The sequence below is a fragment of the Lemur catta genome, chromosome 6 (genome assembly GCF_020740605.2).
Source record: "Lemur catta isolate mLemCat1 chromosome 6, mLemCat1.pri, whole genome shotgun sequence".
Classification (NCBI taxonomy): Eukaryota; Metazoa; Chordata; class Mammalia; order Primates; family Lemuridae; genus Lemur; species Lemur catta.
Genome location: NC_059133.1, coordinates 804,026 through 825,999, shown reverse-complemented (window position 1 = coordinate 825,999; position 21,974 = coordinate 804,026). Strand labels below are relative to the sequence as shown.

Genomic DNA, 21,974 nt, shown 5'->3' with positions numbered 1-21,974 from the left:
TTAGCGCCAGGGCCCGTTCCTGCGTGTGTCCCACCGTGGATGAGGTTCTCTGGGGAGCAGGGTTCCACCCCCAGGACCCAACCTTGTCTGAGCCGTGGGGCGCCTGGGCGGGCTGACACGGGGGGTGTGCCTGCAGAGCTCGCCCGGCACCTGCGGCACGTGCTGTTCCGTGACGTCTGGGCGCTGTGCCCACAGGTCTGCATCTCCAGCCTCTGTGGCAGGAACGGGGTGATGGAGGACAGCATCTTCTTCTCCTTGGACTCTCTGAAGCTGCCAGATGGGTATTTCCCCCGGAGAGGTGACGTCGTCAACGCCGTGGTGGTGGAGAGCAGCCAGTCCTGCTACATCTGGAGAGCACTTTGCATAACCCCGGTGCAAAGGCGGTAATAAGACAATGCCTTTCTTCTCTGGGAGGGAAAGGCTTGATTTACATGTATTCTGAGAGTTACTTTCACAAGCCAGAAGAGGAGACATGCAGGTCCTGAGTCAGTGGTTAGGAGCCCTCTGGAGGTCGACCGAAGGTGGTGTTGAAGGGTCTGTCTTCGTCCTTATCTTGTGTTGGTGATTGGCATTTTCGGTGGATTTTTATGTCTTTTGTTCCTTCACATTTTGGCATTTTTAAAAACACATTGAACATTAAAATTATCGATGTGCTGTATCTGGGCTGCAAGGCCACGCCTCCTACCCATGAGTCCGTGAAGCGTGATGGGGCTTCCCTGAGCCCCCTGTTCACACAGCAGCTGCAGCCCCGACCCCCTTCTCCCCCTGCCTTTTCTCCTCCTCGTTCACCGTCAGTGAGCCGCTCACCATTTCCTTCTTTATCCTATTGTTGCCTCGCCCCCTTGGTAGCACGTGGGTTCTGTGTGGGGAAGGCATTTGCCTTCCTCACCCACCTCTGTGTCCGGGTGCAGACGGCCAGCCCGTGTGAGACCCAAGTGACAGGTGGGGCACCAGAACAGCGCTGCTGGGCAGGACACAGGACGGCTTGGCCTGGAAGAATCCTGCAGCCAGCCCTCATCCTGCTGGCAGACGCTCATTTGGTCACTCAGTGCCTGGGTCCCCTTCCCAGCGAGACCCTGCTCTGCTTTTGGAGAGTGGCTCGGGGCAGGGAAGCCAGACGCACGGCCCTCACCTGCCCTCCGCACTGAGTGGCCACAGGAGTCCTGCCTTCAGCCCCACCTGCCAAGCCTGGTGTTGCCAGGAGGCAAGAGAGGCCCAGGCGTGCCGACCTGCATCTGCATGGGGAAGAGGCTGCGAGTCCCCTTCTTGCAGGGGACCCGGGAAGCAAGGGCCCCCCGGTGTGGCCGTGGGCCCAGACTGCAGCATTCTCGGGTGGTGCAGTCACATGAGCCACGTGCCGCTTTAAGGAAGCGCCCGTGTCGTTAAACACACGCTTTCCTGACTCTTCTCTTTAGGCCAGAAATGCTTAAAAAAGGCCTGTTTCTGCCCAGCAGCCTTTCTGCGCCCTCCATCCCTGCTCAGGCCTCCCCACCATGGGGAGAAGCTGCGGGTGGAAGCCAGGCTCACAGCCCCCACGCGGGCCAGGCCGCTCCCCTGCACCCCTGACCCCGAGTCTGACCCAGCTCAAAGCAGATGACGCAGAGGCAGCTTCTGCCGCCCGCCCAGACCCCGAGCCTCCTGGGGTCTTCCCAGGAACTAAGCCGTCTGTTCTGTGGGTGGATGAGTCACAAACCTGGCAGTGACTTCCTTCCTCCTTCAGAGTCACCCCCCCACCCCATCTGCCAGCAGACGCTGTCAGCTGACGGGGTCTGACTGCTCCCTGTGCTCCTGCACTGGCCCAGGGGCCTGAGGGAGGGGGTTACCTGAGCACCTGGCCATGTGGGCCCGTGTGGAGAACAGAGGGCTGGGCAGGTGCCAGCCCAGGGGCCACCGTCACTGTGCGCTGGGAACCTCACGGGGTTGTGGGCAGGGCCAGGTTTGCAGGGCTTGTCCTGGAGGCCCCGTGTTCCCAGCGGAACTGCAGGGCCAGGCTAACCTTCTGGGGGAGCTGGGGACAAAAGCGTGGAGACCTGAGCCTGCTTCACGGCAGTGTCAGCAGGAGAAAGAGAGGGAAACCGGTCCGTTGTGAGGGGGCAGTAAAAGCTTCTCGTTTTCCAAAGAGAAACTTCTCATCTGATCTCAAATATTTCCAAGCAGCAAAAGTCTTTCTGAAGGCAAGTTTAGTAAGTTTTGTGCCTCCCTCCCCTGTAGCCTGGGAGACAAGAGGGGTGACAGTGTAGAATGTGGGGGGCCAGTAGGGTGGGGAGCACAGCCTGCAGGCTGCCCCATGTTGCCCCCTTTTCTCCAGCTTCACGGGTTTGCGATTTTCTTCGTTTAAGATGATTTTCCACCCTCCTGGAAGCCGGGGCCTGCTGAGCTCCCCCTGTAGTTGGGTGGGAGTCTCTGCCCCTCATGCTGCGGTCTGTCCTCGGGCCGGGCGGGGCTGTGGCCTGCACAGGGACGCCTCTCTCCGGGCTTTTTGCAGAGATGCCGGGGCTGCTGGTGAGGCAACCGAGGAGCCCTGCGGAGCCCTTTTGCTGAAGGACAAAGGGGGTGTTGAAGTTACACAGATGACACATTTTGGGACATTAAAGGAAGGAGGAAGTAAAACTATGGTGATCTGGATTGAGTAAGTTTACCACTGAAAAGTTTAAATAATGTTATATTAGTGGCCTTTAAACTGTGATTTTAAGAATTTCTGTGGAACCAACTTTGCTCATTTTTTCCCTTTATGAAGATCCTTTCAAATATTTTTACCCCAAAATATGTATTTTATTTATATTTATAAAGGCATTTGCAGTCACCATTTCCTAGACTGAATTTTGTGTTTCATGCTAACTGAATATCTTACCTTTAGAAATCCTGTCTGTACTTATGGCTGATTTTCTTTCTCCAGGAATAAAGGAGACCTTCCTCAAAGCTTAGTCAGCTGCAGAATGGCTGGCTGGGATAAAGCCAGGCAGTTCAGATTCCAGGTGCTGGATGAAGCCCAAGCAGGCCCAGCAGTATCTTTTGTTTCTCTGCCTGAGAAGGAGAAGAATTTATCAGATGAAAATATTAATTCATTAAATAGCTACCGAAAAAACAAAACCTGTCCGACGCCAGAGAGCCGTGTGGTGGACAACGGAAACGTCTCCCCAGGTAGACACTTCAGCTCTCAGCACGCAAGGTCGGTGGGCCGAGGGAGCCTGGGGCTGCAGGCGGAGGTGGGTGCGGTGGCCAGAACACCCCGGCCACAGTGGCACTTCCTGCTCTGAGCTCTTTGGTTTTGGGCCCTTCTCCTCTTGATGTTTCGGGGCTGGAGAGGGACGGAAATAGCTTGGCCGATACCTAGAAGTGCTTCAGGTGGTGGCCATTTCCCAGGTCTTTCCAAACGGGGCGGGGGATTGCTGTGGGGCATCGCCGGGACCGCGTGGTGCGGGGCTTCGCCCGCAGCGTGGACAGGCTGCTGCTCCACCCCTCCCGCTTCTGGCTGCTTTGTCTCTGTATCTTTTGTCAGCCACCACCGGAGGCTTCCCCGTGTTTAGTGTGCGTTTGAGTGTGAGTGTGAGTGTGTTTTCTCATTTCCACTGGGCGTGCCTGCACTGTGAGAGATAGTTTGCTTTCTTGTCTGAGTTGGGATTTAAATTTCATTTCCCAGGTGACCGTCCCTGTGAAGGAGAAAGCGGAGGACGAGGAGGCCCGCTACCAAGGCAGCAGGTGGCAGAGCCCGAGCCTGGGGTGCTTGTCCCTCCAGGGAGCAAGACCTCCGTGGTGGTTGTGTGTGACGCAAAGTACGTGACTGGAGGTCTGGAAAGAGCCACTGCGGGTGCATTTGCACATTTGCTTTTTAGGTTTCATCTGTGACACTCCTGGGTTGGATGTCATAAAAAGTACTCACGAGCATTTTGATGTGACAAAATCATAAGAAAAAACATTGGTCAGAAAATGGCTACATGAGCTTTGCCCACTTGACGCGATGGATGCTGTGGCCCAGAGACGTCCACGTGGCCTCAGCACCCGACCCCCAACTTCACAGAGAAAACGGGTGTCTGTGAGGCGTGTTCAGGCGTGAGCTCCCTCTGCTCTGAGCCCTTCTGTCCTTGGCCGTCCTGGCTGCTCCTCCTCACTGCCTTCCTCACGAGCCCTGAGGCCTCCGTCCACTCCCACCCCTGCCCCAGGGCACCTCTTCTCCCCCTCGCAGGTTGGTCCCACCCAGCCGGGACCTGTAGGTCGCTGGTCCCTCTGCCGGCTCTCCCCACGTCCCCACCACTATTTGAGCTGCCTGAAAGTGTGTGGTCAACTTCCAGCTGGGCATTTGGGCTCCAGGCCCTCTTACTTCTCCTCCACATTTGCTAATTGTAAATTTTTAAAAATACTTAAATGAGATTAAATCACTGCCTTGCCTTAAGCCTATCAAACATCAAACTGTGGGTGACAATTAAGTACGTAGTCTAGGCCAGGCATGGTGGCTCACTCCTGTAATCCTAGCACTCTGGGAGGCCAAGGAGGGAGGATTGCTTGAGGTCAGGAGTTCGAGACCTGAGCAAGAGCGAGACCCTGTCTCTACTAAAAATAGAAAAATTAGCTGGGCATGGTGGTGCTCACCTGTAGTCCCAGCTACTCAGGAGTCTGAGGCAGGAGGATCACTTGAGCCCATGAGTTGGAGGTTGCTGTAATCTAGGCTGACACCATGGCACTCTAGCCCAGGCTACAGAGCAAGACTCTGTCTCAAAAAAAAAAAAGGAAAAAGAAGTATGCAGTCTTCAGTTGGCTGTGTGAGATGCAGCCAGCTTAAATGATTTTTTTTTTTAACATTATGACAACCTAGAAATAGGCAAAGAAGCTGTGAGAGCCAAGCATAGTATATACAGAGTAGCCTCAGCTAGAGCACAGCAAGGAATTGGGCAGAAAGCAAGTTAAAAATAGTGAATATTTTTGGTCATGTTATACAATTCTGATTTAAACTTGAGAATATTGAAAATGTTTTTCCTATTCTTAAGTTTGAGAATTACAGAAAAGGCTATTTTAGGTGCTTAATTTTTATCTTGAGAAAATATTACATTGGTTATTTTAGAAAGTCTCTTTTCTCTGTAAAAAGAATTGTTACAAACTAAGGATGGGCCAGGCTTGGTGGCTCACACCTATAATCCCAGCACTTCGGGAGGCCAAGGTGAGAGGATTGCTTGAGGCCAAGAGTTCAGGACAGGCCTGAGCAACATAGCGACACTCTGTCTCTGCGAAAAAATAGAAAAATTATCGGGACAGAGTGACATGTGCCTGGATTCCCAGCTATGCGGGAGGTGGAGGCAGGAGGATCACTTGAGCCCAGGAGTGTGAGGGTGCAGTGAGCTGAGATGACACCACTGCACTCTGGCCTGGGGACAGAGCAAGACCCTGTCTCAAAAAACGAACAACAAAAAAACAAAGGAGAACCATTGTTTAAAAGCCCCGCAACTTTGCTTGTATGCTGAAAGGGAAATGATGTTGAATCTGCCTATCTTATTTATGACTGAAACTGAATTTCATTTTGTTTTGTTTTGTTTTTTCCCCAAGAAATTCTGGCCGCTGCAAGGAACTCCTTTTGCTCTGTTTTTCCAATTTCCTAATCGGGCGATACCTGGAAGCAAATGTTATAAGTGGTGAGGAGTCACTGATAGCTGTCCGTGAGCCATTTTCTTGGAAAAAGCCTAAAAGTTTTCAAGCATTAGCATCCACAAAAACTACAGTTGTCGTGACCGCACAGAAGAGGTACAGCAACTGCGTGTGTGGCTCTTGGTCTGGCGGCTTTGTCTTACTGGGAAGCAGATAGTGCTGGCGGGTGGTGGTCGGGAGGTGACACTGGAGGGAAAGCTGGGTTTGCGCCTCCTTCCACGCAGTGTTTGGGGCTGGGGACGCATCTGCAGGGAACCCTTGTGGTCTCTGCCGCTGCCCGGCGACAGTGTGAAGTCCGAGGGAGGTGATCCGCACCCCCCAGCCCACTCTGCCCTGGCGGGTGTCAGGGCGACTCTCTGAACAGGATGGGGCTTGTGCCCAGCTCCCGCCACCTCCCGTGTAGCTCGTGTGGTGGCAGCAGGAGTGCTTGGTCCCTTAAAGGCTGTTGAAGATGTGGTCCCTTTAAGAGTGACGTTGAGGAGAGCAGCATGTGGTCTCTAGTGCCCTGTGGCTGGGAACCTGTGGCTGCCCAGGTTTTAAGTGGGGTGTAGTCTCTGGAAAGTACTCAGGTCCACATGTTCTCTTCTGCAGTTATAAAACCAAAAAGCTCTGAAAAGCAGATTTTTTTTTTTAAGTTTGGTGCCAGAAAATCCAACCTGTCAACCTGTGAGGGTGGTCAGTGACTTTGTCCCACGTGAACTGGACAGTCACCCATTAGCTGCAGTACCTGTGGGTGTGAACTCTGTGCTGCCCGGAGCCCGCTGAGAGTGAGACGTTTTACTTCTCTAATGTTGGAAAACTCTGAATTTCAAACCACGTGTCGGTCCAGTAACACTTTAAGCTGAGGAATTATGGATGTCTGCTAAATTGCAGGCTGAAGGAAAAATCTGTTAGCAGAGGAGGACATTGTGTGGTTGTTTACCTTTGGAGTTAGACTGTATGAATCACAGCACAACCAGTAGGAAGCTGTGTGACCTTGGGCAAGTGTCTTAACCTCTCTGAGCCCTTATTTGCATTTGTAAAATGATAGTTGCTACCTCTTGAGATTTGAGAATTAAATGAGGAAAGGCATGTCAGGGTTTGGGAATTAAATGAGGAAAGGCATGTCAGGGTTTGGGAATTAAATGAGGAAAGGCATGTCAGGGTTTGGGAATTAAATGAGGAAAGGCATGTCAGGGTTTGGGAATTAAATGAGGAAAGGCATGTCAGGGTTTGGGAATTAAATGAGGAAAGGCATGTCAGGGTTTGGGAATTAAATGAGGAAAGGCATGTCAGGGTTTGGGAATTAAATGAGGAAAGGCATGTCAGGGTTTGGGAATTAAATGAGGAAAGGCATGTCAAATACAATTTCCTGACGGAGAGCAGGTGCTCCGCAAGTAGGAATGATCCTGGTCACATGGAGGAGGAGGGGCGTCCTGTAGGGACGGAGCCCAGAAAGGCGGCAGGAAGCACCGGGGCTGCAAAGCAGCAGAGTCAGGAGACTTTGGGAGTCCTGGTTCTCCTGTGGCGGTGCACCGAGCAGCTTTCTGGTTGTAATTTGGCTTAACTAGAAGAGGAAAAAATACAGACCAACCACATTTGATTTTAACCCCAGTTATTTCCCTTTGAACATTAACGAATTGTCACTGCCCGGGGGCATCTCCAGGACACTGCTTCCTGCCAGTCAGGTTGGCTGGAAGGCCAGGTGTCTGGCGCTGCCCACGCAGGTGCCTTCAGCCGGCCCTGGCCTCACAGGCCCTGCATGTCCTGCTGGGACCCCACCAGGTGGCTCCAGCTCTGGGTCTTGCTCCGTCTTCGGCAGGAGGGTGTGTGCACCTGGCAGGGCTGTGCTGGGGCCCTCCGAGTCCAGTCTTGTCACTCCAGCTGTCCTGGCCACGTGGTTAGGCTGGCTGTCAGGCCACCTGCCTGAGTGTGCGGTGTCTCATATCAGCAACCCAGACGTCACCCCCACTGCCGAGTGCCCCCTGCCTTCCACGTGCACTTCACACGTGTGCTGATGTGACTCTCGCCACAGACTTCGGGGAGAAGACACCTCCACGTCTTCCCGTAGGGCTGAGCTAAAGGCACCCAAACGTGCGGTGACAGCTGAAGGAACAGGAGGTTGGGTGCCTTCTCCCCTCTCTCCACTCGGACACACAGAAACCAGAGTCAGGAGGGACCCGGAGAAAGGGCCTGATGTGCTTCCTCACGGGGTTCAGGTGCACCTGACCTCCCTCTGGCTTCGAGCTTCCCTGTCCTCTCCCGGTGCCTCTTCTCCCATTTTCCTCCTTTCTGTCATTCCTCTTGTGCTGTTGGACTTGCCCAGCAGCAGTGGTGTCCTTCGTCCTCCTAGCGGCAGCATTTTGGTGACCCCAGCAGCCATTTCTAGGGAAAGGTGGAAGCTTGAGAGTGAAACTGAATTTTCCCAGAGAAATTACGGCTGAGAAGCAAAAGAAAAGCGAATGGAAGGCAGGAGCCAGGCAGAGCCACCTCCAGATGTGTCCTCACAGTGGTAGCGCGGGCACAGTGTCCAGCACTCACGTCCTGTGTTAAAAGTGCAGTGGTAGGAGTTTGGCTAGTTAGAAGGTTCAAGCCAGCCGTTCACAAACTCGCTGGTTCCAGGGGGTTCCCGGGGCTCCAGCCCTGCCCTCCTGCAGCCAGGGCAGCTGAGCCGCCTCTGCTGGCAGACACTTCTCTGCGAGAGCCGCTGGGAGAAAGACTCCCAAAGCTAAAAGAAAAGTGCGAACTGCTCACTTAGGCCAGTTATTCATATATCAGTTATTTTCAGTGAGTGAATGAACTTTGGTCTTTCTAAAACAGGAAAGGCTTAGTAAAAATGTGATGTATAGTATAAAACGCCTGGTAATTAAGAATTGTTTTTAACTTGAGAATTTATTTTTTAAGGAATTCAAGACGACAACTTCCCAGCTTTCTTCCACAGTATCCGATACCAGATAGACTTAAAAAATGCGTGGAGCAAAAAATTGACATCCTGACTTTTCAGCCGTTACTCGCCGAGGTAGGAAAACTTATGCTGGGTGGAGTATTTACCTCCTCGCCACGCTGGAGTCGTTCTCTGGCAAAATGGGGAGGCTCCCTTCTCGGGTTCAGACTTCACCTGGGCTCGATTTCGACACAGGTGACTGGGGTTTCAGGCGAGAGGCGCCTCTCCCGTGCCCACAGCAGTGCCAGGAGGCCTTACCCAGTCGTGCGCCAGGGCTGGGACAGAAGGGGGCCCGGGGACACCTCTGCCACCAGCCCAGCCTCTCTCCTCCAGACCAGGCAGCCTTTGTTAAGGGCGAGAGGCGTCCGCCCTCTTGACCGCTTTCTCCTCGTGACGGAACTGCAGCTCAGAGCAGGCGGGAATGTGCTCTGAGGAGACGAGCTGAGAGACGAAGGGCCCCCTGGATGAGACCTGGCACAGCACCGGCTAGTGGCGAAACGCGGGCCCCTCCTGAAGGTCGAGAGCAAGGCCGGGAGGTCAGCCTCCTGCAGGTGACCGCCTTTGCCAGAACATTCTCTCCTCAGCTCCCCTGCGCTGTGCTGCTGCTTTGTTGTGACACACGAGGACGTGTTTGTTCGCAGAGGCCTTGCCCAAGCCTGTCCGCTGTCCTCGTGGAGGCCGAGGGCCAGGGGAAGGGGTGGGACCACCCGAAGAGTGTGGGGTGTGGGGTGTGGGCTGAGGGCAAGGACAGGCCCTGCTGGAGCTGCAGGCAGGGGACGGGACAGGACGGGAGAGCCCTGCACACACACCTGTGTGAAGGACGGCACATCTCAGTGCAGTGGCTGGAGAACGAAGGTCCAGGAAGGAAAATGTCTATTAGATTTGGCAGAGGAAAAACATTGCCCATCTCCAGGAAGGCATTTCCTGTAGGGTTTGGAGGTATTCTGAGAGCCTCCAGCTAAATTGGGGTTCCAGTACCAGAGTGCTGGCAGCCCTGCCCTACCAGGGAGTGCGGGGGGAATGTGGGGTGGGGGGTGCACGTGGCATCCTCCCTTCACCTGGTGGGTGGCCTGACACAGGGTCGTCCAGCCTGTGACCTGGGGGTCTCACGGAAAGCTTGTTTATGCTGGCAGATGCCTGTTGACCTAAAAGGAAGAGAACTGAGGCACAGTGTAATGAGTTTACTTGAGCCAGAGTGAGGACAGGAGTGAGGACAGCCGCCTAGAGACTCAGATCCAAGTAACCTTGAATGTGAGCTCCGTTTGGCCTTGGTTACAAGCAGGTTTTTAAATCAAAAAAGATGCCCAGGGAGTGGGCTGATACAGAGTGCTTATCCAGAATTCCGGTTGGTTTACGGAGAGAACATTGATTAGCAATTGGCTGTGCATTGTTAAGCTGTAGGGCTTGGGTTATAGTGTCTGGTGTAGCATTATTAGGTTAATTTGCCGCTACTTGTGGCAATTGCAAGCAGTTTCGAGAGATGAATGCTGGCTCAGGGAGGGTACTATTTTAACGTCTTGCTGGGCCTGATAATTTTAAAGGACTCACCTTTCTCAGGTAAAAGTTCTGTTCTTTCCTCATGCCTTTGTGGCTCCTATCTGACCCCTGTCCGGTTTGTGCTTGTCTGACCGTCACTGTGGCTCTGGGAGCCTGGCTGGGGACAGTGCCTGGTTGGTTCTTCAGACAGAAGCACGAGTCCAGTGCACAGTAGGAGGCATGTCCAGGGGTTGATTACTGCCGGATCCTGGGCGGCGGGCAGTCCTCTGTCCCCAGGTCACCGTAAGTTCTCGGGCAAATGCCTGAATTGTCCGCTTAGGAAATGGCAGGAAAGTGGGGAGCCCAGTCTGCTAGGCTGGAGGGAAGCCTCAGTTCTCATCTCTTTCCCCGGGCTTAAGCCGTTTGAGTGTCACGTTCCACTTATGCCCACGCAGCAGCCGCTGCTGTGTCATTCCCATCACACACACACTCACACACACATTCTCCCTCCCTCCCTCCCTCTCTCTCCCTCTCTCTCTCTCTCTCTCTCTCTCTCTATCTCGCACACACACTCTCACACACTGGATGGATCTTCGCTGCTGTGTCATTGTTCCCCAGGGTCTGTAGCTCACTTTGGGCTCACTCAGTGGTGTGATTACTGTAGCTTTGTAGGAAATTTTGAAATCAGAAAATTTGAGTCTTCCAGCTTTGCTCTTTTGCAAGATTTTTTTGGCTATTTGTGCTCTTCTAATTTTATAAGGGGCTTTTGTATTTCTTTTTCAAATGACTTTTTCAATTTCAAATTTCTTTTTCCATGACTTTTGGAAAGTCATTGGAATTTTGATGGGAATTGTATTGAATCTGTAGATCACTTTGGGTAGTATGGAAATTTTAACAATATTGAGTCTTCCAGTCCATAAACATGAGATTGTTTTCATTTATTTATGTTTTCTTTAATTTCTTTAAGCAATGTTTTATAATTTTCACCTTACAAGTCTTTCACTTCTTTGGGTTAAATTAATTCCTAAGTATTTTGTTCTTTTTGATGCTATTATAAACGGAATTGCTTTCATATTTTGAGATAATTCGCTGTTAGTGTTTACAAATGGAGATAATTTTGTGTTTTGACTTTGTATCCTGCTACTTTGCTGAATTTATTCCAACAGTTTTTTGTGGACTCTAGGGTTTTCTACATCTAAAATCATTCCATCTGTAAGCAGAGATAATTTTACTTCTTCCTTTCCAATTTGGGTATGTTTCTTTTCTTTTTCTTGCCTAATTGCTCTGGCTAGGACTTCCAGTACTATGTTGAATACAAGTGGCGAGAGCAGGCATCTTTGCCCTGCTGTTGATCTTAGAGGAAAAGCTTTTCAGTCTTTCACCATTGAGTATGTTCTGTACTGTGAGTTTTTCATATGTGGCTTTTACATATTGAGGTAATTTTTTTGTATTCCTAGTTCAATGTTTATCATGAAAGGGTGTTAAATTTTCTCAAATGCTTTTTCTGAATCAATGGAGATGATCATGTGGTTGTTTTTCTTCATTTTGTTAATGTATTACATTGATCAGTTTTTGTATGTTGAACCATCCTTGCATTCTAGAAATAAATCCCACTTGTTCATGGTGCATAATCCTTTGAATAAATTTTATTGAATGCTTTTCCTGCATCTGTTGAGATAATCATACGGTTTTTGTTTTTAATTCTGTTAATGTGGTATATCACATTTATTGATTTGCACATGTTGAACCATTCTTGCATCCCTGGAATGAAACCCATTTGATCACGGTGAATTATCTTTTTGATGCACTGTTGGGTTTGGTTTGGTAGTATTTTGTTGAGAATTTTTACACCTATATTCATAAGGTATATTGGTCTGTAGTTTTGTTTAACTGTGGTGTCTTTGTCTGGCTTGGGTATCAGGGTAGTGCTGGCCTCATACAATAAGTCAGGGGGTGTTCCCTACTCTTTAATTTTTTGGAAATGTTTGGGAAAGATTGAGATGTTATTCTTAAAGTGTTTGGTAGAATTTACCCATGAAGCCATTAGATCTAGGGCTTTTGTTTCTCAGGAGGCTTTTGATTACTAATTTAATCTCCTTAGTAGTTACATATCTATTCAGATTTTCTATTTTTTCATGGTTTAGTCTTGGTAGGTTTGGTGTTTCTAGGAATTTTTCCATTTTATCTATGTGTTGGTATACAACTTTGCATACCCTGTTATAATACTTTTTTTTCAGTGGAATCTGTAGTAATGTCCTCACTTTTCATTTATAATTTTAGTAATTTGAGTCTTTTCTCTTTTTCTTCTAGTCAATATAGCTAAAAGTTTGTTGATTTTGTTGATCTTTTCATTTTCAGAGAACCAACTTTTGGTTTTATTGATTTTCCCTGTAAATCTCTCTGGTTTTCTCTGTAGCTCTCTCTTTTATCTCTGCTCTAATCTTTCTTTCTTTCCCTCTGGGAGCTTTGAGTTCGGTGTGTTCTTCCTGCCCTAGTTCTATGCAGTGCTCATGGCCGCGGGTCTCCTCAGAGCGCCCCTGTCACTGCACGCATGAGTCTTGGTGTGTTATGCTTTTGTTTTCATTCACCTCTGAGTATTTTCTAGTTTCCCTTGTGATTTCTTCTTTTGCTTTAATTCTTTGTTCTTTTGCACATAATGTATATTTGTTTCTAGCTGCTTTTAAGATTTTTCTCTTTATCACTAGTTTTAAGAAATTTAATTTACAGTATGCTGTGGTTTAGTTTTTCTCTTCATATTGTGCTTGAGGATTATTGGGATTCTTGGATGTGTGGGCATATAGTTTTCCCCAAATCTGGAATTTCCAGCCATCACGTCCTAAGAGTGCACCCTCTTCCCCTGCCTTTCCGGGTCCTGTCAGGCCACCGCAGGCTGTCCCATGGCTGGCAGCATGTGCTGCTCGTTTTTTCCAGTCTTCTTTCTTCTGTGTTGAGTTTTGGATAGTTTGTATTGCTGTGTCTTCAAGTCTGCTAACTTTTTTCTTTGCAGTGTGTGATCTCCAGTGTATTTCTGTCAGATGTTGTAGTTGTATCTGTCCAGGTTCCACTGGGTCTTTTTATACCTTCCTGGTCTCTGCTCTGCCCTGCCATCCCTCCGCCTGGCCCCTGTCCACCCATCCCTGTCTGCCAGCTCTGCTTCTGTGTCTTCCCTGATTCTGGTTCTGGGTTCTGAGTGTGTTGGTAGCTTTTTCTCCTCATCATGGTTGTAGTTTTCTCTTTCATCCAGTGCCTGGTAATTTTGTTTAGATGCAAACATTCTGAATTTTACTGTGTTGGGTGCTGGATTTTTTTGCCCTAAAAATATTTTTGAGCTTTGTTCTGGGACGCAGTTAAGCTACTTAGAAACAGATGAGATGGGCCGTGTCGGGGTGGTGTGGCCACAAACAGAAACAAGTAGGTAGATGTAAGCCTGGCATTTAAGCTTCGCGAGGTGGGACTAGAGTGACTTGATCTGGGGATCGTGCCCTTTTATTGCAGTCTTCCTCCTTGGGCGGGTGGGGACCACGCCTCCCTCGGCCCGTGTGAGCTCCGGGAACAGTCTCTCTAATCTGGTGGTTCTCACTGAGTGACTGTTTTCCCTGCAGCAGACACTTCTGGTTGACACGACTGGGTGAGGGGGTGTTACTAGTATCCAGCGGGCAGAGACCAGGGATGCTGCGCAGACTGCAGTGCACAGGGTGCCCCTGCCACAGGGCCACCCAGCCTACATGTCCCGAGGAGAGAGGCCCTGGTTGCCCCCTCCGGTGGGTCTCCTGGTGCAGCGTCCTCTCGTGTGTGTGCTCAGGGCTGAGCTGATGGTTCAGAGCGGATCCTCTGATGCTCTCCAGGCCACTCTGTGCTGTTCTCTTCCCAGGACTTAGTTCCCCCGGCCACCTCAGACCTCCAGCTCCTTCCCAACTAGGGACCACGTGGCTCCCTGGGTTCTCTGCGCTGTGGCCTGGAGACTCTGTCTGGATCACAGCCGGGGTGGTCATGGGCTTGTTTCCCCAATCTCAGGGTCACTGTCCTAAACTATTGTTTCCTACTTCTCTATTGTTTTTAAAATTATTTCCTGTAGGAAGGTAAACCTGGTCCTTTTGCTCCATCTTGGCCAGACCTGGAAGTTCTGTACTTTTTCACGTCTGTAGAAGCCAAACCCTGCCCTCTCCAGAATGAATTCAGAAGACCTGAGAAAGGACAAGGGCAGTGGCCTGGGCAGTGGCGTGGGCAGCGCGGAGGGAGCTGCCAGCCAGAGCCCCGCAGGCCCCAGATGCTGAAGGCCCAGGAAACCCTGACCTCACACCACCATACCTGGGGTCTGTCTGTGGAATGCGAGCAGTTTGGACTTCCTGACTCCAGAGCCGCTGATTTCCTAGGTGTGGGTACATTTGATGTGTGGCTTTGCTCTCACTAACTTGCTACTGTTTGGGGTTTTTTCCCAGCTTTTGAACATGTCAAATTACAAGGAGAAGTTTTCAACTTTGCTGTGGCTTGAGGAGATTCATGCAGAAATAGAACTGAAAGAGTACAGCATGAGTGGTGTTACCCTGAAGAGGAATGGGGACTTACTGGTTTTGGAGGTCCCAGGGTTGGCCGAAAGCAGACCTTCTCTGTACGCAGGTGTGTGCCTCATTGGGCATGTTTTCCTGGACAGACTAACAGACCACACTTAGGGAAAAGCATATTTCATTTTCTAACTGGGAACGCTACAATCACGTTATCTCCTTTTCTTTCCTTTTTCTTTGGGTTAGAATTTCACTTAAAACCTGAGCAGGCAAGGCGCAGTGGTTCAGCCTATAATCCCAGCACTTCGGGAGGCCAAGGTAGAGGATCGCTTGAGCCAGGGAGCTGAAAACCTGCCTGAGCAACATACTGAGACCAGACCTGTCTCTAAAAAAAAAAACTTGATCAGCACCCTTAGTACATCAAGCCTGTTTCTTTGTCACACTTAATTATTGTTACGCACTTGATCCCAGTAATGTTTGTTTTATTCCAAGTTCTCAGTGTTAGATTTTATGGTAGAGCACAGCACAGGAATTTATGATTTTATGTTAGTTTTACACACGGTAATATATTTTTTAACTAGGTGATAAACTGATTCTAAAAACTCAAGAGTACAACGGACATGTCATTGAATACATCGCCTATGTGATTGAGGTGAGAGGACTCTCTTAGTAAGAGTTAACATTGGACTAACCCATCCCACCTGTCGGAAAGGTAAACGTCTGCCCATGGCACTCTCTTGGGCATTGGCTGTATTTTGGAAAATTTAAAGATATGGTGAATCTTTAAATAATTTTTGATGCATAAAAGGAACTTAATATCTAAAGAAATGCTATAATTTTCAACCACATAAAACATATTTAAAGTTCTGTTTAAGTCATGGTGTTTGCATTTAGTTAAATTTGGGCATCTGAATGTATTCGTAAGAGTTAGCACAGTGGAACCTCAGAGGGAAAGATCCACCTGAGCATTTGCAGCTCTGATGTTTATGTGCAGGAGGCTTTATCGGTTTAACCAGCTCCTGGGCTCCAGGTCACTCTGCGTGTGGCGTCTGTGACTCTTGGGATGTTTTTCCTGCTCACGGCACGGCCTGGTCCTGGCTCTGGGAATGATGCTGGCATCTGCACGAGGAGGAGGACCCTTTCTCTGTGCATCAGAGGAGAGGAAGCACACACGTCACTTAATGTAGAAAATTAGAAGGGAAAATGCCAAACCCTTCACTCTGGAAGGGAAAAAGGGTTGAGAGAAGAGCAGAGTCTGACAAGCCTTGGAAGAAGAGGCAACGTCTGACCTTTGCCACTGCGTTTGCTCCATTCTGCAGCTTGATTCAGGCTCCACGCCGCGGCGTGATTCATGGAATGTGGCGTTTTCCCAGAGGACAAAGTCCTGGTAGGGGTTTAGAGATCTCGTAATGACTGGTAAGACACGTGCCTTGCCCATCGTTTGCCTCCAGCTTGGTGCGGAAGGTGAAAAATGACGGCAGTGGGACAGCAGGTCGGCTTCCCATGAGGGCGAGGGGAGACCAGTGTAGGACGGGACTGCAGGCAGGGGGCACTGAGTCTGCTTGAGGGGAGCTGGAGATGGCATCTGAGATGGCCTTAAGTGACAGAAAGAATTTTGGTGGCCAAGACGGGCACGGAAGGTCGTTTCAGACAGCGCAAAGGACCCAGCAGTGACATGGAGGCTGGCGCCTTCCTAGTTGACAGTGGTGGCGTCCCCGTGTGGCCAGCACGGCCGGTGCTGTCAGTTAGGCTGTGACTGTGTGGGAGAGGCCTGCGCTGTCAGGGAGGTGTTGGTTTGAGAAGAGTGCGGCTCCCAGACTTGCCCTGGGGTGGCAGGCCAGGCTTGGCGAGCAGAGGTTGGGGCAGTTTGTAGGGAAGATCACAGCAAAAAAGTGCCAAGTCACAGGAGCGTGTGGCTCCCACCAGCCTCAGGCAGGAGATAGCACAGCCAGCAGCGCCGCATCTCGTGTCCGATGCTGATGCAGGGGCCACCCTGAAACAGGGGTCCTGCGTGGGTTCTGGCCAGAAGTCCACAGTACCTTCTTGGCCACGTCAGGAGCTCCAGCCACAGAGCAAGGGATGCTGGACACTTCCTACATTCTTGGTGAGGGGTTCCCAGGAGCTCACGGCCCCCGCATCAGAAGGGGGTTCAGATTCTGGTAGCCAGGAGGAAAGCATCCTCCTTGCACAGGAGTGTCAGCGTACGTCCTGCGCTTCGCACCTAGACTTGCAGAGAGCTTGTGTAAGCTCCTCATTAACACTCCGCACTTACCCACGTGTCCTCATTTCTCCCAGAGGCAGGCCCACAGTCCTGCCATGCACCACCTCCAGGTCCCGAGTCTCGGGGACATCTCTTCCCGGGCCTTGCACAGGGCTGTCTGGGCAGCCTGCAGCTGTGGGCTCAGTCCGAACATTAACTGCTGCCAGCACACACGGCATCCGAGAAGAGGGAAGGGGCATCATCAGCAGTACGTAAAGAGGAAAGAAATGGGTCCAGTTGATGGTGAGGCCAGTGCTGAAGTTGACAGTTTCCCTCCTTTCTGCCTGTCGCAGCTCTCCGAGTTGAGCAGCCCTTCAGTTAGTTGAGGAGGGAGCGGCCCCTGTTAAGGGGTTGCAGCCCTCTGTCCCGTGCCGTGTTGCCCACACGCTCTCACCAGTGATGCGGCTGTGTGGTGGGCACCCCCTCCCCTGTGTAGAGCAGCAGCCGTGTAGCCTGAGTGGGGGGCCCGTCACCCTGCTGGCTCTGCGTAGCCCACTCTGGCTGTTAACCAAGTTGGCATGAGGAGCCCAGAATGGCCAGGTGACTGTCATGGCTTCCCAAGAGTGGCCCAGTTCTGTCAAGAGGGGAAGCCCTGGGTACCAAAACCTCGAAAGAAGCAGAGTCAGGATTGCAGGGGGAGGCACCCGCCCATCTCCACCCCTGGTTCCTGGGCCTCACAGTCGGGCTGTGGGCGGCCAGCACCACCCGGGGCGAATGCAGAGCTGATGCTGAGTCACCCCAGCCTCGGGAGGGGTCGGGCCCCTGGGGAGCCTTCAGCAGGACACCCCACTGTTCGTGGAGCCAGCTGCTCCAGAGCGATGGAGTTCATGAGAAAGGTGGTGAATTCCTCAGGTCTCAGCCTGTCGCTGTACTTGGTTCCCTGTGATCTGATTTCCTGGCCAGAGCAGTGGTGTGGGGACCGCAGTGGGCAGAAGGCCCTCAGTGGGGCCCATGGTGTGGCAGGCGGAGAAGACACATCTGGAATGAGTTGCTTTCCCCTGTAACTGTTCAACAGGACACCAGCTGGCAGGGACAGTTCCTAGCAGGGCCTGTACCCACAAGGGTAAGGAGGCTCCTTTGGCCAGACCCATGCCCAGCACTGACCCTGCCCCTAGGCCACATCCACGAGGGCCACCGTGTCTGCCTGGGAGCAGACGCCGCCAGGCTTCCGCCCTGCGTGCTGGGTTCTCTGAAGCTGCCCTCACGTGTTTCACGTCGTCTTGTGCTTGTCTTTGTCCTGCCGCTTTCCGTTTCTCACGTAGCGTCAGTCCCGCAGAGGGCCCTGACGGTGTGTGGGGTCCTTGGTGGCTGTCTGCACTGACCCACCCTGGTTTCTGTGTGTGCTTGGTGACCTCTGACCAGGGATTCATCTTCATTTCTCTTGGTGTCTGGAGAACGCGGGGACCTGTGCTGAGCTTGTTTCTTCCTCAGGAGACAGTGGCTCCTGCTGAGGAGGAGGGGACGCTGCCCCCCCAGGGTGGACCCACCCAGCAGCTCTGCACTTGGATCTTGAGACTCAGGTCCCAGCTTCCTGACCGTGCTGCTGTCAGCCCTGGCCTCGGGAGACCACCTGCCTTAGTCGCCTGAAAAAGAGTTTGAACTGCTTTTTCAGCTTGAAGTTTTCCTTTCTATTTTTCTTCTTATAATATCCTGAGAAATTTCCTTTCTTTCCTGCTTCTCCGGGAAAGAATGTGCAGAAGTGTTTGCAGCATCTGGCGTCAGCAGGAAGGTTCCCTGGAGCTCCACTCCCTGTGCTGTGCACACGGGGAGGGAAGTCTCTTCACCAAGGCTTTATTACAGCTGCCCCTCCTGTGTATAATTTAATGCCATAATGAGTTGATCCTTTCCAACTCATTTTGCAGATATCAAATTTTAGCTCAAAGCTGTAGAATGAATTTTTCATGATGTGTTGCTGGATATAGATACAAGATTATTCCAAGAAATCAAATATAATGTTAGGGAAGTTAAAATCATTTGTTCTTTTTTTAGATTCATGAAGAAGATGTAACTCTTAAACTTAATCCAGAATTTGAACAAGCATATAACTTTGAACCCATGGATGTGGAATTTACGTATAACAGGTAATGCCTTCAGCACGTCTTTGTTCAGATGTCACTCTACCCTTGAGCAGGCGGTTCCCGAGTGGTCAGTCGGACGTCCCAGTAGTGACGTCACAGGTGCCCTCGGGGCCTGTAGTGGGGATGGGGGTGGCTCCGTCCACCAGTGTTGCACGGCCCATGTGTGGAGCTGTATTGCCAGATAATCTTGAGACGTAAAGGCACATACATCTGCATGTTCATTCTTTTCTGCACCAGATCTTTGGTTCATGCCACCGTAACCAGCAGCTGGCGGCTGCCTGACCTTGTTCGTTCCCTGGTTGTGGGAGGATCACTGCTCCCCTCGCCCCAATTCCCCTCCTCCACCGAACCCCAACCTGTTGACTAGAATTTTGGTTTTTTCACTTTTTTAAGAAATGGTTTGTGTCTATGTATATACACATATACATACACATGAGAAATGTATTCTTTAGTTCTAATTACTTTTAACTTTATAAAAGGAATAACTTGTTACATGTGGTTCCTGGGAGTTGCCTTTTCCACTAAACATTGTTACTGAGATTTCCCCGTAGTCTGTAATTAGTGTTCATCTCTTTTTCCCCGCTGCCTTGTATGCTGTTGTGTGAATATCCACCCGTCTGTTTCTCTGTGAGGAACATTTTCATTGTCTCCTGTTTTGTTTGTTGCTGTTATTAACGGGCTGCTGTGTGTATTTAGGGATGGGATTGCTGGGTTCGAGGTGGAATCTATCTCATTATGGTCTTGATTTACATTTTTGTGATTACTTAGAAGGTTGAGAATCTCTGTTTCTTGGCTATAAAGCGTTCATCTTCTGTGAACTTACTCATGTGTTTGGCCCTCTTTTTTTATTGATTAACTTATCTAATTTTTATTATTTGTAGGAGTCCTTTCTGTATTCTTTTGATTTTTTTTTTTTTGGAAACAGTTTTGCTCTGTCACTCAGGCTAGAGTGCAGTGGAGTCATTACAGCTCACTGCAACCTCCATCTCCTGGGCTCAAGCCATCCTCTTGCCTCAGCCTCCCGAGTAGCTGGGACTACAGGCGCCACCACTCGCGGCTAATTTTTCTAATTTTTGTAGAGACAGGGTCTCGCTGTTGCTCAGGCTGGTCTTGAACTCCTGAGCTCAAGCGATCCTCCCACCTCGGCCTCTCAGAGTGCTGGGATTACAGGTGTGAGCCACCACACCCGGCCCCTGCTGTGTTCTGTATGCTAAAAACTATTCTCAGATGTATGTATCTTCTTCAGGTTTATTATTTTTAGCTTTCGGTGAAATACATTTTGATTAACAGAAGATGCTAATTTTAATGTAGTCAAATTTATTGAATTTTTTGTTTATAATAGTGCTTTTCGTGTCCTTTAGAGAGATCATTTAGTGTCCGGGCTGTCGCTAGACTGGAATGTGTTGTGGGTGAATGGACTGGAGAAGTGAAGACATGTGGCTGGTTCTTTTTCACGGTGTTTGTCCGTGAAAGCAGGGTGGGATGAAGGGGGGGAGGTGTTCACTGATTACTGAAGAGGTACCTGAGGCCCAGGGAGTGCTGCTCAGGTGAGACACAGCCTGCCGACAGCCGGAGGTCCCGTGGCCGGGTGGGAGAGGCTGCGGGTGGGTGGGCGTGTGAGGAGGTGGGCTCTGGACCACAGGCTGAAGCATCCTCTACTGTGATGGCCAGAGAGATTTGCAGCCGATCTGTGGGCCTGAATTTCTAAGGCCTGATTGCTATTCTGGAACATGAGGCCATTCTAGTAGGTGCGAAGTGATATTTCCTTGTGCTTTTAATTTGTATTTCTCTGATGACTAATGATGTTAATCATCTTTTTATGTGCTTTTTTTGCCATTGGTACATAATTTTGGTTGACATTGTTGATGCAAATAAATGACTGAGGCAAAAATCTCAATCATTGGAAGTTTATTAAGCCAAGAATTGGGGGGAAAGCATGAACCAGACAAGCTGTGGCTATTTTTCCAAAGGAGAAGTTGGAACCTGCAGCATTTTAAAGGCAACACAGAGAAGGGAAGGATAGGTGGCAGGGGGAGGTTCGTGAGGCTAGTGGCTACATTCTTGTGAGGCCCAAGACATCTATGTTTTACATGAAATAAGGGAGTGAAGATGAAGATGTTTCTGGGTAGGTGGCAGAATGTCTGAGTCTGTCCTGTCTCCAGTTCTCTTAACCATAAGATAAACTTGTAATTCATTATTCCTGTGGAATCGGACAGGCTTTAGTTCCAGGTGCCGACATAGGTACAATTTGCACGTCCCTGCTTATGGGAGGTCTGTAAGAAATTTCCTTAGTTTGTGCATTTCATCCACGTTGTCTAATTGATCTGCATAAAGTTATTCATAATATTGCTTTATTATCCTTTTACTATCTGTAGTGATGTCACATTTTCATTCCTGATATTGGTGATTTCTGTCTTCTCTTTTTTTGCCCCTCATCAGCCTGGCTCGAGGTTTGTCAGTTTTATTGACCTTGTCAAAGAATCCACCTCGGCTTTATTGGTATTCTCTGGTGTTTTTCTGTTCTCTGTTTCGTTGATTGTTGCTATGATCTTTATTGTTTTAGTCCTGCTTATTTTAGGTTTCACTTGCTCTTCTTGTTCTGGTTTCTGGTGGTCGAAGTCACGGTCACTGATGTGAGGCCTCCCCTGCCGGCACAGGTGTCGGCGCTGGACGGCGTCCTGTTGACAGAGCGTCGTAAGCTCCGCGGCCGGTCCTATTGCTGCACATTGGTTCCCGGTGTTTTGCTGTTACCAGCAGTAGAGCAGTAAATGTTGTTATATCTTTGTACAGTGATGCTAAAACGTGAGGAGAATTGGCACCTTTGGAAAACCGAGTCTTCCTCTAGAACAGCAGTTGGTACTTAGGAGAGTTTCTTTCTGTTACTGGTCCTCCTCCAGAATTCTCGTTCACTGCCCTCTTAGTCCCCTGGCCTGTTTTTTTTTTTTCATGGATTTCTATCTCTTTGTGTCTTTGTTTTTTTGTTTGTTTGAGACAGGGTCACCTTCTGTCACCCCAGCCGGAGTGCAGCGGTGCAATCGTAGCTCACAGCAGCCTCCAATTCCTGGGCTCGGGCCACCCTCCCACCTTGCAGCTGGGACTGC

General features: G+C 50.2%; 1 protein-coding gene across 1 annotated transcript in view; it reads left to right on the top strand.

The window, feature by feature from the left end:
• The first annotated feature begins 39 nt into the window (after positions 1-39).
• Positions 40-21,974, top strand: part of MOV10L1 (Mov10 like RISC complex RNA helicase 1) — a 49,419-nt gene continuing 27,484 nt past the window's right edge. The window contains exons 1-7 of the mRNA XM_045554708.1: positions 40-383; positions 2,486-2,629; positions 2,897-3,141; positions 3,641-3,773; positions 5,536-5,730; positions 8,518-8,632; positions 18,785-18,876. Of these exons, the coding sequence (XP_045410664.1) occupies positions 40-383; positions 2,486-2,629; positions 2,897-3,141; positions 3,641-3,773; positions 5,536-5,730; positions 8,518-8,632; positions 18,785-18,876 (1,268 nt within the window). The remainder of the gene's footprint in view (positions 384-2,485; positions 2,630-2,896; positions 3,142-3,640; positions 3,774-5,535; positions 5,731-8,517; positions 8,633-18,784; positions 18,877-21,974) is intronic.